The sequence below is a fragment of the Arachis hypogaea genome, chromosome 4 (genome assembly GCF_003086295.3).
Source record: "Arachis hypogaea cultivar Tifrunner chromosome 4, arahy.Tifrunner.gnm2.J5K5, whole genome shotgun sequence".
Taxonomy (NCBI): Eukaryota; Viridiplantae; Streptophyta; class Magnoliopsida; order Fabales; family Fabaceae; genus Arachis; species Arachis hypogaea.
In genome coordinates this window covers 115,082,310-115,095,928 of record NC_092039.1, presented here as the reverse complement: position 1 = coordinate 115,095,928, position 13,619 = coordinate 115,082,310, and the positions used below count along the sequence as shown (strand labels likewise).

Sequence of the window (13,619 nt, the reverse complement as noted above, 5' to 3'; positions counted from 1 at the left end):
CCGCAAATTGCTTCTTTCCGTACCTTAACACAGCTTTAAGAATAGAAGCTGCAATAAAAATATAATAGTGGAAATTTGTTTAACCAGGGTCAAAAAGATGGAATTGAAAAAGCACCAGGAAGATGTTGATCCACATGAAAACTTCAAAAAAATTGAAAGCAAACCCCTAAATTCAGAATTATTGAGAAGCCCCAAAAAGACATGCATTCAAAAATTCGATTTACATACTAAAATTCAGAACAGTCCCAATTCTTCATTCTCAATCAATGCATTCAGAATATTCATTCCATAGTAAAATTAAGAAGCTTTCTTACCAACCTGATGTTGAAAAAAATCTAAGTAAGAAGCAAAAGATGACTATATACTTGATATATGCTTCCAATTTTGTTTTATCTAAGTTCACGAAGATAAGAAAAAGAGAAAAAGCAATAAGAAAAGTTCATACCAAGTGGTCAATACTGGTGGTTCATTGCATGAAGGCACTGGACAATTCTAAATATCACGCCTGGTCTCATCAACCGCAAACTGCTTCTTTTCGTACCTTAACACAGCTTTAAGAATAGAAGCTGCAATAAAAATATAATAGTGGGAATTTGTTTAACCAGGGTCAAAAAGATGGAACTGAAAAAGCACCAGGAAGATGTTGATCCACATGAAAACTTCAGAAAAATTGAAAGCAAACCCCTAAATTCAGAATTATTGAGAAGCCCCAAAAAGACATGCATTCAGAAATTCAATTTACATACTAAAATTCAGAACAGTCCCAATTCTTCATTCACAATCAATGCATTCAGAATATTCATTCCATAGTAAAATTAAGAAGCTTTCTTACCAACCTGATGTTGAAAAAAATCTAAGTAAGAAGCAAAAGATGGAACTGAAAAAGCACCAGGAAGATGTTGATCCACATGAAAACTTCAGAAAAATTGAAAGCAAACCCCTAAATTCAGAATTATTGAGAAGCCCCAAAAAGACATGCATTCAAAAATTCAATTTACATACTAAATTTCAGAACAGTCCCAATTCTTCATTCACAATCAATACATTCATAATATTCATTCCATAGTAAAATTAAGAAGCTTTCTTACCAATAAACAGAGGAGGAGGAGGGGGGTTACAGCCCTTGCAAAGAGGAGAAGGCGAGACAGGGGAAGAAGTGGAAACGGGAGAAGGAGAGGGGTTTCTCGAACATGACCCTGTACTTGGAGCCGAGATAGAAAGAGGGGGAGCCGTGGAGCAGCGTGCGTGGAGGACAGCACCGCGCTGATGCCCGTGGAGGAGAGCACCGCGCCGACACCCGTGGAGGAGAGCACCGCGCAGGAGCCCGTGGATGAGAGCAACGTTCCGATGACCGTGAAAGGGAGAACCGCGCCGTCGCCGTTTGGAGTGAAAGCGATTGAGAGTTGCGGTCGATGAGGAGGAGAGCGGCGATCGGTGGTGTGGCCGTCTGCGTTATAATGTTAGGGTTAGAGTATCTCTGATGAAATGAGGAAGCTAAGTGATGAACGAATGAAGTGATGAACTGATGAAGAGCATTGTGTCTTTTCTTTCCTTTTTTTTAAGTTATTTGATTGGAAAATAATTGGTGGGAATATGAAAAGTTTCCCTCTAAAATTTGTAACTGTAAATAATTTTAGGCAACTTTTTATAAATGTTATTTATTTAATTTTTTTTATAACTTTTATAAAATGTTGTATTTTTATTTAAAAATGTTGTCTTAAATATTTTATATTGTAACATTTATTGAGTGTTGTTTTAGATATCAAAGACAACAATTTTTGTGGGTGGCCAAAAATTTAGTTATCTTAGCCTTATTCAAAGGTAACACGTCAAAAATGTTGTCTTTGCCTATTTAAGGCAACTTTTGTTAAATGTTACTTCGAATAAGGGTTACCTTAGGCCAAAAATGTTGTAGTGTATATTGTTTCAAATTATAGTAGAGTAATTCGAATTAACTTAATTCGAATTACTAGGTTAGGCCGAACAAGGAAGTAATTCGAAACATATTGCTTCGAATTATGTAGGTATTGTAATTCGAATCCAATTGATTCGAATTATATATATATAGTGCGAAATTAGTTGATTCGAATTACAATGAACCGGAGCTGTATATATATGCTGTGAACTCACGTTGCTCTCAACAAAGAGGTGAGATGGGTAGTGAGGATAGTTTCCTAGTGCTGGTACATCACAGAGGGTCGATTAAGAGGAAAACTCGGTCCGGTATGAAGTTCACTGATAATGATCCCCTATGTATTATCGTGACGCCGACAACCACCTACGATGCTCTTGTTAGCTCTGTGCTGGAGAAGCTCGGTCTCAAAGGAGTTAAAAGGGTTAAGAAGTTTTTCTATCGCATTCCAACGGCGGTGCTTCATGATACTGTGAAGTATGATTGTTTCACGATCGGGAGTGATGAGGACTTGCAGGTTATGTTTCTCTGTCGTAGGCAGTTTCCCGAGGTAAGGACACCAGAGTTGTTGGCAAAGTTGGTTGATGTGGTATCTAGCTCGGGTGGTTCGAACCAGAATGCCAATACTATAGCCGCGGTTGCGGGCTCGAGCTCGAGACCTGCGGTTGCTTCATCCTTCGTTCCTGTGTCTGAGCCACCGATGCAGCCTGTTGCCTCCCCTTTGTTTGCCGTTGATTTGAGCGGCACTGTTGGAGACGAGGCTCGATATGTGGAACATGTTCCCACCGAAGTGCATTGTCCTACACCGGCTGGTGTTGGTGAGGGTTTGTTTGATGACGCAGATGACGATGACGTCGAGCCGGATATGATCGCTGATGACAGCGGCGATGATCTTGGAACTACTGATCCGGGAAGGGCTACAGGTGGATCTAGTTCTGGCACACAGCAGTACCCACCCCATTTTTCATCGTTGGACATGGATGCCATGAGGCAGGTCGAAAATCCTTTGCAGGCCTCTGGATTTGGCGCCAGAGATACGGAAGGGTCTGCCGGTATGACGGAGTTCCAGGTTGGCCAACAATTTCAGGATAAAGATGAGGCGCTATTGAGTGTGAAGACTTATAGAATCCGTCGAGGGGTCCAGTACAAGGTCGTTGAGTCTGACTACCGCAGGTATGTGGGAAAGTGTTCTGAGTTTGGGAATGGGTGCACATGGTTGATTCGGTTGAGCCTCCGACAGCGGAAGGGTATCTGGGAAGTGAAGCGGTACAACGGACCGCATACCTGTCTCGCCACCTCCATCTCCAGCGACCATAGGAGTCTGGACTACCATGTGATAGTGACCTTCATTATGCCGATGGTTCGGGCTGATGCCGCCGTCAACATCAAGGTGCTTCAAAATGCCACGGCCGCACACTTTGGGTTCAGGCCAATGTACAGGAGGGTATGGATGGCGAAGCAGAAGGCCGTTGCCGTGATATATGGGGACTAGGATGAGTCGTACAACGAGCTCCCTCGGTGGGTGTTAGGAGTTCAGCTGACGATGCCTGGCACTGTAGCCGTCCTACGGACTTGCCCTGTTCGAGTTGGGGGACAGCATGACGAGTCTCAGGCTTATTTTCATAGGCTGTTCTGGACTTTCCCCCTTGTATCGAGGCATTCCGTCATTGCAAGCCGTTGGTGAGTATTGACGGCACCCATCTATATGGCAAGTATGGGGGAACGTTGCCAGTCGCAATTTCACAGGACGGAAACTCCAATATACTCCCCGTGGCATTTGCACTAGTTGAAGGTGAGAATGCTGAGTCATGGTCTTTCTTTCTTTCTCACCTCCGTGAGCACGTGACACCTCAACCGGGTTTGTTAGTTATTTCAGATAGGCATAACGGCATCAAGGCAGCCCTCGAGGCTCCCGATGGGGGATGGCTACCTCTGGCTGCATACAGGGCTTTCTGCATTCGACACGTGGCAGCGAATTTTGCCCTGACCTTCAAGGGAAAAGACGCCCGGAGGCTTCTCGTTAACGCCGCGTATGCAAAGACTGAAGTGGAGTTCGACTACTGGTTTGACATTCTGCGCTCTGAGAATCCGGCAATGTGTGACTGGGCGAACCGAATTGAGTATTTGTTGTGGACACAGTACTGTGACGAGGGTCGGAGATTCGGCCACATGACGACGAATATCTCGGAGTGTGTCAATTCAATCCTGAAGGGGGTAAGAAACCTCCCTGTTTGCTCACTGGTGAAGGCCACATACGGAAGGCTGGCTGAGCTATTTGTCCGTAAAGGTAGGGAGGCCGAGGCTCAGATGGGTACTGGACAACAATTCAGTCAATACTTAGTAAAGTGTATCGAGGCCAACCTGAAGACAGCCAGGTGCTTCACGGTGACTGTTTATGACAGGGATAACTCGGAGTACACCGTGGCTGAGACGACTCCGACAGGTTCATTCTCACTTGGTACGTACAGGGTTTCACTAGGGTCTAAGACTTGTGATTGTGGATACTTCCAAGCACTTCATTTCCCGTGTCCTCACGCACTGGCCTGCTGTGCTTATTCACGTCTTACATGGCAGCCTTACGTCCACCAGGTCTATCGCCTTAGTTCCATTTTCGGTGTCTATCAGATGGGATTTACACCACCCATTCCGGAGGGTTTCTGGCCACCTTATGCCGGGCCAACCGTTATACCGGATCCGAACATGAGGCGTGCGAGGGAGGGTCGTCCAAGATCCACACGCATTCGCACCAACATGGATGATGTAGATCCGAACCGGCCAAAGAGGTGTGGCATCTGCAGGCAGCCAGGGCACACTCGTCGTAGTTGTCCACACGCCGGAGGACCCAGCGTGACTGCTGGGAATTAATGGGAGAGTTGGTTTGTTTGTTTTTATTTCTTTTACCATCAGCACATGTATTTTATTTCAGTTAGCAACTATTGTTATATGTGAAACTAAGTTGTATTCTATAAGTGATGAAACTTGTAATTCGTACCACATATGTATGTTGAATGTCTTTATAATTATGGAATTTAGTTACCAAAACAAACTACACTATCTGATGGGATGACTGATAATACATAACATAACATCAAAGTAACTGCTTGATGAACAAAAATATTAAGGAAACCATAGATAACACTGATAACCAACAATGAAGGTACATAATAGAAACATAACAACACGACATACACCACAATCCATAAATCATCTAAATAGGTGCGACCCCGTGCCACAACGGCGTGGCACCCGTGTCCTGTAATCCCTACATATAAGTGGCTCCTGATCCTCAATCGAGTCGTCGCTGTCCTCCGGAACTGGGTGTGTAGGGGTCCTGGGCGGAACATGCACCGGTCTGGATGATGACGGGCCAGCAACTGAATGTGACCCCAAAGTATGGGCCGATGCTGGCGTCCCACCCATGGCAAAAGTATGCGTAGGAGGCACCGTGGCAGGCTCGTTCAGATCTACATCTAGCGGTGCCTGTGTCCCTGTCATGTGAACCCGTCCTGGTGCAGCCTCATCCTCCTGCATGATGGTCCGGATATCCTCAAGGAAATGCGGTCCACCGAACTCGGCCACAATGCCCTCACTAGTCATGAAGTCTGGAAACATCGAGCCCGGACTCACCCATGGAGTACTCTCCTGAAGGGTCTGATCGTCACCGGGAACACCTACGAAATAATCTCCAAGAGGTCCACCCCCAAGCCCAGCGTCAGTGTCAGTCGTGGGATCTCCCATACCAGATCCATGCCACTCACCATCATGCCCGCCCTGATGGGCCCTATCAACCCCCGCAACATCACCTCCTCCAGCTGCACCCCCCCAGCCTGATGGGCACCCTCTCTAGCAGCAGGCACCCTCCTCCTGTCTCCACGACCACGCCGTCTCACGCCACCCCTAACTGCGTCCTGGACGTCATCCATAGCATGATCTACCCAATTCCACTCACGCTAGCTACGACGTGTCCCGACTCGTGCTCTCCTCTCAATACGACGTCTGTCAGGAACAACGTCGACTCGGTCCATATCTGGTACTCGACCTGCACCCCTCTGCATCGCCTCATCCGGAATAGGAATACCTCTAGGATCCCCCAATAACATCTCCGGCGACAGGAATCTCTTTCCGTGCTGATACCACCATGTCAAGAAATCATGCGAGGGACCGGGGTCGGGCACGATGTCGAACTGTAAAATGTGCTCCGCACGCTCCTGCCAGTGAAGATGCCACTCAGCTAAGTGCGCCGGGAACCAACGGTCACCTCCTCTCCCGTCTTTCGACATCAAAAAGTCGATGTTCAGGGCGGGACGCGGTAGTGGCTGGACTCCCCCAAACTGCGGTAAAACTCTATCAACCTGATGCCACTCGACCACCGCAAAATAAATCAGGGACGTCCTACACCGCCATAACATCGTATGCCGATGCTCCAATACCTCCGAATGGACAACCTGGATGACGTCGAGTGCGCTATAGGGCATCCAAACGAACTGAAAAAAACCAGATAAAACCATATTGTGAGTTCTGTTAGACAATATAAACTGAAAGAACGTCTGCATATAGATACGTGCCCAGCGTACTTACATCCCGAGCCTGTAACAAGTCGATCTTCAGGCGAGCCATCTGTACCTGAGGTCTCTTGTTGCTAATCCCAGGATTGTAACCAGACCATCTGCGTAAGAGGTGAAACATTCTAATGTGTTCATGACTCACTCTACAATGAAATTGCTTTCATAATCGAAAATAAATACAATAAGAATACATAATACAAAACAATAACGGTACCTCGACGCAAGGGGCCAGCTAAGCTCATCATACCCAGTCGGCCTAAAAGAAGGAAACCTTCAGAAGATCCAAGACTGCAGTAACTGTAAAGGGCCAGCTAACTTCACGACATGTCTGTTGGCGACCCGGCACATGCACCGGTACAACCATGCTAGTGCCGCCGATCCCCAACTGTAGCGACCCATCTCCTCAAGCCGAGCAACATAGGGTAACCATCTGATGTGTATACGGTTGCCAGACTTGTCGGCAAATAGCTGCGTGCCCAATAACATCATGATATAGGCACGGGCAAAGCGCCTAACTGTCTCCTAATCAGCCCCGTCTGGACACTCTCCAAATGTCTCCTGGAACCACGTGCAGTTGACTGCGAATTTCTGCACCTGGTTCTCGGGAGGTAAAACACCAAGCAACTCACGGAACCACTGCCAAGCTGGCCTCCCACCCTCAATGTAAAGGTGGAAGTCTGTCAGGCAACCACTGACGTAATCTCCGTCCACTGGCAACCCCAGATGGTATGCGACGTCCTGAAGCGTGATGGTGCACTCTCCGAACGACATGTGAAAGGTGTGCGTCTCAGGCCGCCACCTCTCGACGAATGCGCTGACTAGGGGCTTGTCTAGTCGGAACCATCTGTCGTTCAGTCTCGTGAGATGGTACAATCCGGCCATCTGCAAGTACGGAACGTACCTCTCATTAAGACGCATCCCCTGCTGCCGCCTAACGCTGGATATGCAACGACGAGGCTGGCCAGCACATAAACCGCATAATTAGAACAGATGCACAAACCACTAACATGTACAATATATTTAATAAGGAACCAAAAAATAAATCATGCTACATATATGAAACAAGCGACCAACATTGTATACACAAACCGCTAACTCAAACCACGTCCAAAAACCATTAACAAATACAACAATCACTAACAAGTAAAACCGTTAACAAAAACCGCTAGCATATACCTCTATCATAAACCACTACCCTAAACCGCTAACCATCACTAAAACCACTATATAAAACCATTAACAAAAACTGCTTACAAAAGTAAATTACAAAAACCACTAACAAAAATCACTGGCCTAAACCACTTGCTTAAACCGCTAACACTAACATAAACCGCTATAGAAAACCATTAACAAAAACCACTAGCCTAAACCACTATCCTAAACCACTAACAGTAACATAAACCATTATCAAAAACCATTAACAAATACCATTATCAAAAACCATTAACAAATACCATTAACAAAAACCACTATCCTAAACCACTACCATTAACCACTAACAAAAACCACCATCAAAAGCGCAACATCATAAACCACTAACCTCGTCGTTGATCACCCCGGCGATATGAGCAACTCCATCCAAACGATAATGCCGCCCCGGATCCTCGCCCATTGCCTAAAAAAGCCGCTATGGTCTTACTCGACCCGAATGTTGATCGTTTTCTCTGGGATTTGGTGGGGTTGGAGAATGACACAGTGATTCAAATGAACTTGGTTCAAACTCCTTATATAGCCGAATCCCTTGTAATTTAAATCAAGTTGATACGATTTACTTCGTAAATCCAAATGAGCCTAATTCGAATCAATTTGAATCGAACCCCCTCTTCTGCCCTTCTCCTACTAATTCGAATTTATACGTTTCGAACTACCCTTGTGTAATTCAAATTTATTCGTTTTGAATTACTAGGTACATTGCATGCATAATTCGTTTCCAATTGATTCGAATTACCATGAGAAGTTTTTCTAACTAGTTCGAATTGAGTCAATTCGAATTACGTTTAAATTTAATTCGAAACTTATTGATTCGAATTATATAAAAATTAGTTCTGGTGGATTGAGGTAACGAACTTTGATTTGGCTGATTTGCATTAAACTCAGCTCCCCTTGGGTCATTTGGGTTTTTTACCCTTTCTCTTAATTTCTTGTATGATTTATAGAATTTGTTTAGTTGTCATTAAGTTATTAAAATAAAATTTTTTCATTTAATATGTTTGACAATATTTTAGTAATAAAAGTAAAAATATTAAAAAAATTCAAAAATAATTTTTAGAAGTTAGAATTTATATTTTTTTAAATTTTTTATTTAAAAAATATTTTTAACATAATAAATAAAAAATATTTTTATATCAAATATTTAAACATAAAATTATTTTTATTTTTAAATTTTTTTAAAATCAATAATTTTTTTCTGTGAAATTCATCTAATCTATAATCTCAGGCAGAGACGGATCTAGAAATGTTGTCATGGGGCCAATAACATATATAATATTAAAAATTATGTAAAAAATTATATAATATAAAATATATTACAAAAATATATCGATAAAGAATATATTTTAATGTAAAAAAAATATGTTTATACTTTTTACTAACGAAGTGGTTATTCTTCCTATCATAAAAGTCATCGATAATAGAATTTGTGTCAAAATTTTCAACAATTTTCTTTTCAATATAATTAAAAGACAATTAGCAATAAATTCATATTTCATTTTGTTTTTGAGTTATTTTTCACAATATTCATAGTTGAAAAAATCTCTTAGTTGTAACAATTGAAACAGAGAGAATTAATACCAAATAAATAAAAAAAGACGGACACAAGAAGAAAAAAAAATTTACTTTATGAAATTTGAAAAATTTTATTTAATTAAAAAATATTTATAATAATATCTTTTTTAAATTTTTTTAATATTATTACTTACTTTTTAGATATTAGAAATCATTAATATTTAAATTGGAGTGAACTTTTATTTATACTAGACTAAATATAAAATAATTTTTTTAAATTAAATTAAACATAATAACTTATTACTATTAATTTTTTTAAAACAAGTTGGAGGCCGAGGCCTCCACTTACCCCCTTTATATCCGTCCCTGATCTCAGGTAATTTTGTCACTTAGAAAGCTGAGTAGAAGTAAGTTGAAATAAATCAACCTTAAGACTCATAAGAATTTCGGTTCATACTTCAATCATTTAAAAGAAAAATAAATTGATTTTTGATTTTTTAGTCTGTGAATATTTAAGTCTCTCAAAATTTAAAATACATTTAAGTTATTGATCTCTTTAAAATTTGGACATATCGATTTTTAAGTCTAATTTATCCTATTTTAAACATTTTTGCATATGTGCATCTAGATCAACGAGGTTAGTACAATGGGAGTCATGTTTGATTTTTTCGTTAGATCTGATAGACCCAAGTAAACATGAAGGATCCATATATATGTCTAAATTTTAAAAAAGTCATAGACTTAAATATATTTTCAAATTGTTGAGAACTTAATTGTCCACAAAACAAAAAGTAAAGGACCTATATATTCTTTTTTCATAATTTAATTTAACAAAAATGATTAAAAATAAAAAAATAGACAGATTATTTTTTAACTTTTATATGCATTCATTAGTTATTTACTAGAATAAATATATAACACACTATTAGAAAACTAGTTATTACAGACAGATATTTTCGACGGATTTTATCCCACATAAATACAGACGGAATTTTAGAGGGTTTTTTTTTGTTGAAAAACAAAAAAATGAATTAGCATAAATTACAAACGAAAAAGAGAATCTGTCGATAATTCTGTCAGAAAAATCAATTTTTTTCGTGAGAAATGGTTACAGACGGAAAATCTGTCTATAATTAAATGGACAAAAACGTTGCGTTTTATTAAATTATTACAGATAAAAAATTCGTCTGTAATTTAAAATTTTTTCCGTCGAAAATATTGAATTAAACCTAAATGAAACACGAGCTTCTTCTTCTCTCCGTAGCACGAGCTACTTTTCTCTACGTGGCTGCTACTTCTGCTTCTTCTGCCGCTACCGCTGCCGCCTTTGCGTCGCCCAATCTCTCTTTGTCATCCCTTGCGTCGCACGAGATCTCTCTGCCGCCGCTCTCGTCGCATTTACTCCCATCGTTGCAGAGCTTTCTCAGCCGCCGATCTCATCGCATCTGCTCCCTCTGGCGCCTCTTCCATCTAATCTCAACTCGCTCTCTCAGTTCTTCTCGTAACCATCTCAAATTTCAGGTATGTATATCCTGATTTTGTGATTCTGTTTTTCGTGATAAATCTTTGGCTCAATTTTTCTGTGCCAATTTTACGTTTTTCATACTCTGCTTTTGTGTTTCGTTTGAATCTGCAGGTTTATTCTGATTTTGATGAATTATTTTCTGCAATCAAAGCTTTTTTGACCTAAAATTCATGGTAGGCCATTGCTTTCTATAGTTTTTAACTTTCATAGTTTGATATTGATTTTGATGAATTTTGCAGGTTTTCTCTGAAGAAAGGTGGAAGGGATGGAGATGATGGTACTGAAGAAGTGATTGTTTTAACGTTGGTAGAGAAGTCCACGCTGTCCACTCTTCAAAGGGCTTCATTGGTAGAGAAGTCCAGGCAGAAGCCATCAGAGAGGATGAGGGTTTTATCTGATGTACGTTGTTATTCTAAATTTTAAGTGATGTGGTTACACTGCTTATGCCTTGGTTAAGGAAGCTTATTAAATGTTGTTTTGTTAAGCACTAAATATTGTTTTGTTATGCCTTGGTTACACTTGCTTAACAAAACAATATTTAATAAGCTTCCTTAACCAAGGCATAAGCAGTGTAACCACATCATTTAAAATTTAGAATAACAATATACATCAGATAAAACCATCATCCTCTCCGGTGGCTTTTGCCTGGACTTCTCTACCAACGAAGTCCTTTGAAGCGTGGACAGCGTGGACTGCTCTACCAACGTTAAAATAGTCAATTCTTCAGTACCATCATCTCCATCCCTTCCACCTTTCTTCAGAGAAAACTTGCAAAATTCATCAAAATCCATATCAAACTATGAAAGTTAAAAACTATAGAAAGTAATGGCCTACCATGAATTTTAGGTCAAAAACGCTTTGACTGCAGAAAATAATTCATCAAAATTAGAGTAAACCCACAGATTCAAACGAAGCACAAAACCAAAGTATGATAAACCTAAAATTGGCACAGAAAAATTGAGCCCTAAGATTTATCTTGAAGAATAGAATCACAAAATCAGGATATATATACCTGAAATTTGAGATGGTTACGAGAAGAACTGAGAGAGCGAGTTGAGATTAGAGAGAAGAGGCGGCAGAGGGAGCTGATGCGATGAGATCGGTGGCAGAGAGAGCTCTGCAACGATGGGAGTAGATGCGACGAGAGCGGTGGTGGAGAGATCTCGTGCGACGCAAAGGATGACAGAGAGAGATTGGGCGACGCAAAAGTGGCAGCGACAGCGGCAGAAGAAGCAGAAGTAGCAGCCACGGAGAGAAAAGTAGCTTGTGCTATGGAGAGAAGAAGAAGCTCATGTTTCATTTGGAAGAAGCCCGTGCTTCATTTAGGTTTAATTCAATATTTTCGACAGAAAATTTTAAATTACAGACGAATTTTTCGTCTGTAATAATTTATAAAACGCAACGTTTTTGTCCATTTAATTACAGATAGATTTTCTGTCTGTAACCATTTCCCACGAAAAAAATTGATTTTTCCGACAGAATTATCTACGGATTCTCTTTTCCGTCTATAATTTATGCTAATTCATTTTTTTGTTTTTCGACAAAAAATTCCTCTGAAATTTCGTCTGTATTTCCGTGGGATAAAATCCGTCAGAAATATCTGTCTGTAATAACTAGTTTTCTAGTAATGGCTCGACTAGACCTCATTTATTTCCAGCCCTACTCACATGTTACTAATGTCAACCAAATAATATAGTTTCTAATAAAAATACTTATTCTATTACTTATATAGTTATACCAATCAATATTAAATTATTTTTATTATTTTAAAAAGAAATTTATCTAGTATTAATAAAATAATTTGTGATCTGATGGTTATAACTCAGTCCAACTATATTTATAAATCAGAATTCAAATACAACAGCAAATGTAGCTTATCTTCAGTTAGAGAGAATCTCGCTGATAACAACTCACTCAAAAACAAACTAAGGTGGTTACCAAATACTCTACAAAATTATAACAATATAAAAGATACGCTACTCACTCTGAGTAACATTATATTCACTCTTACTCTTACTAACTTGAGTGTCGGAGTGCTTTTGCGGGTGTCTGCTGCCACCGTTTCTCTTAAAGCCGACTGGTGCACAAAATTGCAATCACACTTTTGCAACTCCGCACAACTAACCAGCAAGTGCACTGGGTCGTCCAAGTAATACCTTGCGTGAGCAAGGGTCGATCCCACAGAGATTGTTGGCTTGAAGCAAGCTATGGTTATCTTGTAAATCTTAGTCAGGATATCAGAAATTATCAGGATTGATTGTAGAAAGCAAAAGAACATGAAATGGTTACTTGTTTTGCAGTAATGGGGAATAGGTTGAGGTTTTGGAGATGCTCCGTCTTCTGAATCTCTGCTTTCCTACTGTCTTCTTCTTCAAGCACGCAAGACTCCTTCCATGGCAAGCTGTATGTAGGGTTTCACCGTTGTCAATGGCTACCTCCCATCCTCTCAGTGAAAATGTTCCTATGCTCTGTCACAGCATGGCTAATCATCTGTCGGTTCTCGATCAGGCCGGAATAGAATCCAGTGATTCTTTTGCGTCTGTCACTAACGCCCCGCCTTCAGGAGTTTGAAGCTCATCACAGTCATTCAATCATTGAATCCTACTCAGAATACCACAGACAAGGTTTAGACCTTCCGGATTCTCTTGAATGCCGCCATCAGTTCTAGCTTATACCACGAAGATTCCGATTAAAGAATCCAAGAGATATCTACTTAATCTAAGGTAGAACGGAGGTGGTTGTCAGGCACGCATTCATAGTTGAGAATGATGATGATTGTCACGGATCATCACATTCATCCGGGTTAAGAACAAGTAGTATCTTAGAATAGAAGCAAGCATGATTGAATGAAAAACAGTAGTAATTGCATTAATCCATCAAGACACAGCAGAGC

At 40.6% G+C, this 13,619-nt stretch overlaps 2 protein-coding genes across 2 annotated transcripts; one reads left to right on the top strand and one right to left on the bottom strand.

Moving 5' to 3' along the window:
• Positions 1-3,455: 3,455 nt before the first annotated feature.
• Positions 3,456-4,777, top strand: LOC112795243 (uncharacterized). The gene is made up of 2 exons (XM_025837183.1): positions 3,456-3,560; positions 3,659-4,777. Exons 1-2 carry the CDS (start codon positions 3,456-3,458, stop codon positions 4,775-4,777), a joined length of 1,224 nt encoding a protein of 407 aa, XP_025692968.1.
• Positions 4,778-5,862: 1,085 nt separating this feature from the next.
• Positions 5,863-6,966, bottom strand: LOC140184231 (protein MAIN-LIKE 1-like). Its single transcript, XM_072234540.1, has 4 exons — positions 6,839-6,966; positions 6,692-6,748; positions 6,491-6,578; positions 5,863-6,396 (listed from the first exon to the last, which is right to left on the bottom strand). Exons 1-4 carry the CDS (start codon positions 6,964-6,966, stop codon positions 5,863-5,865), a joined length of 807 nt encoding a protein of 268 aa, XP_072090641.1.
• Positions 6,967-13,619: the final 6,653 nt, after the last annotated feature.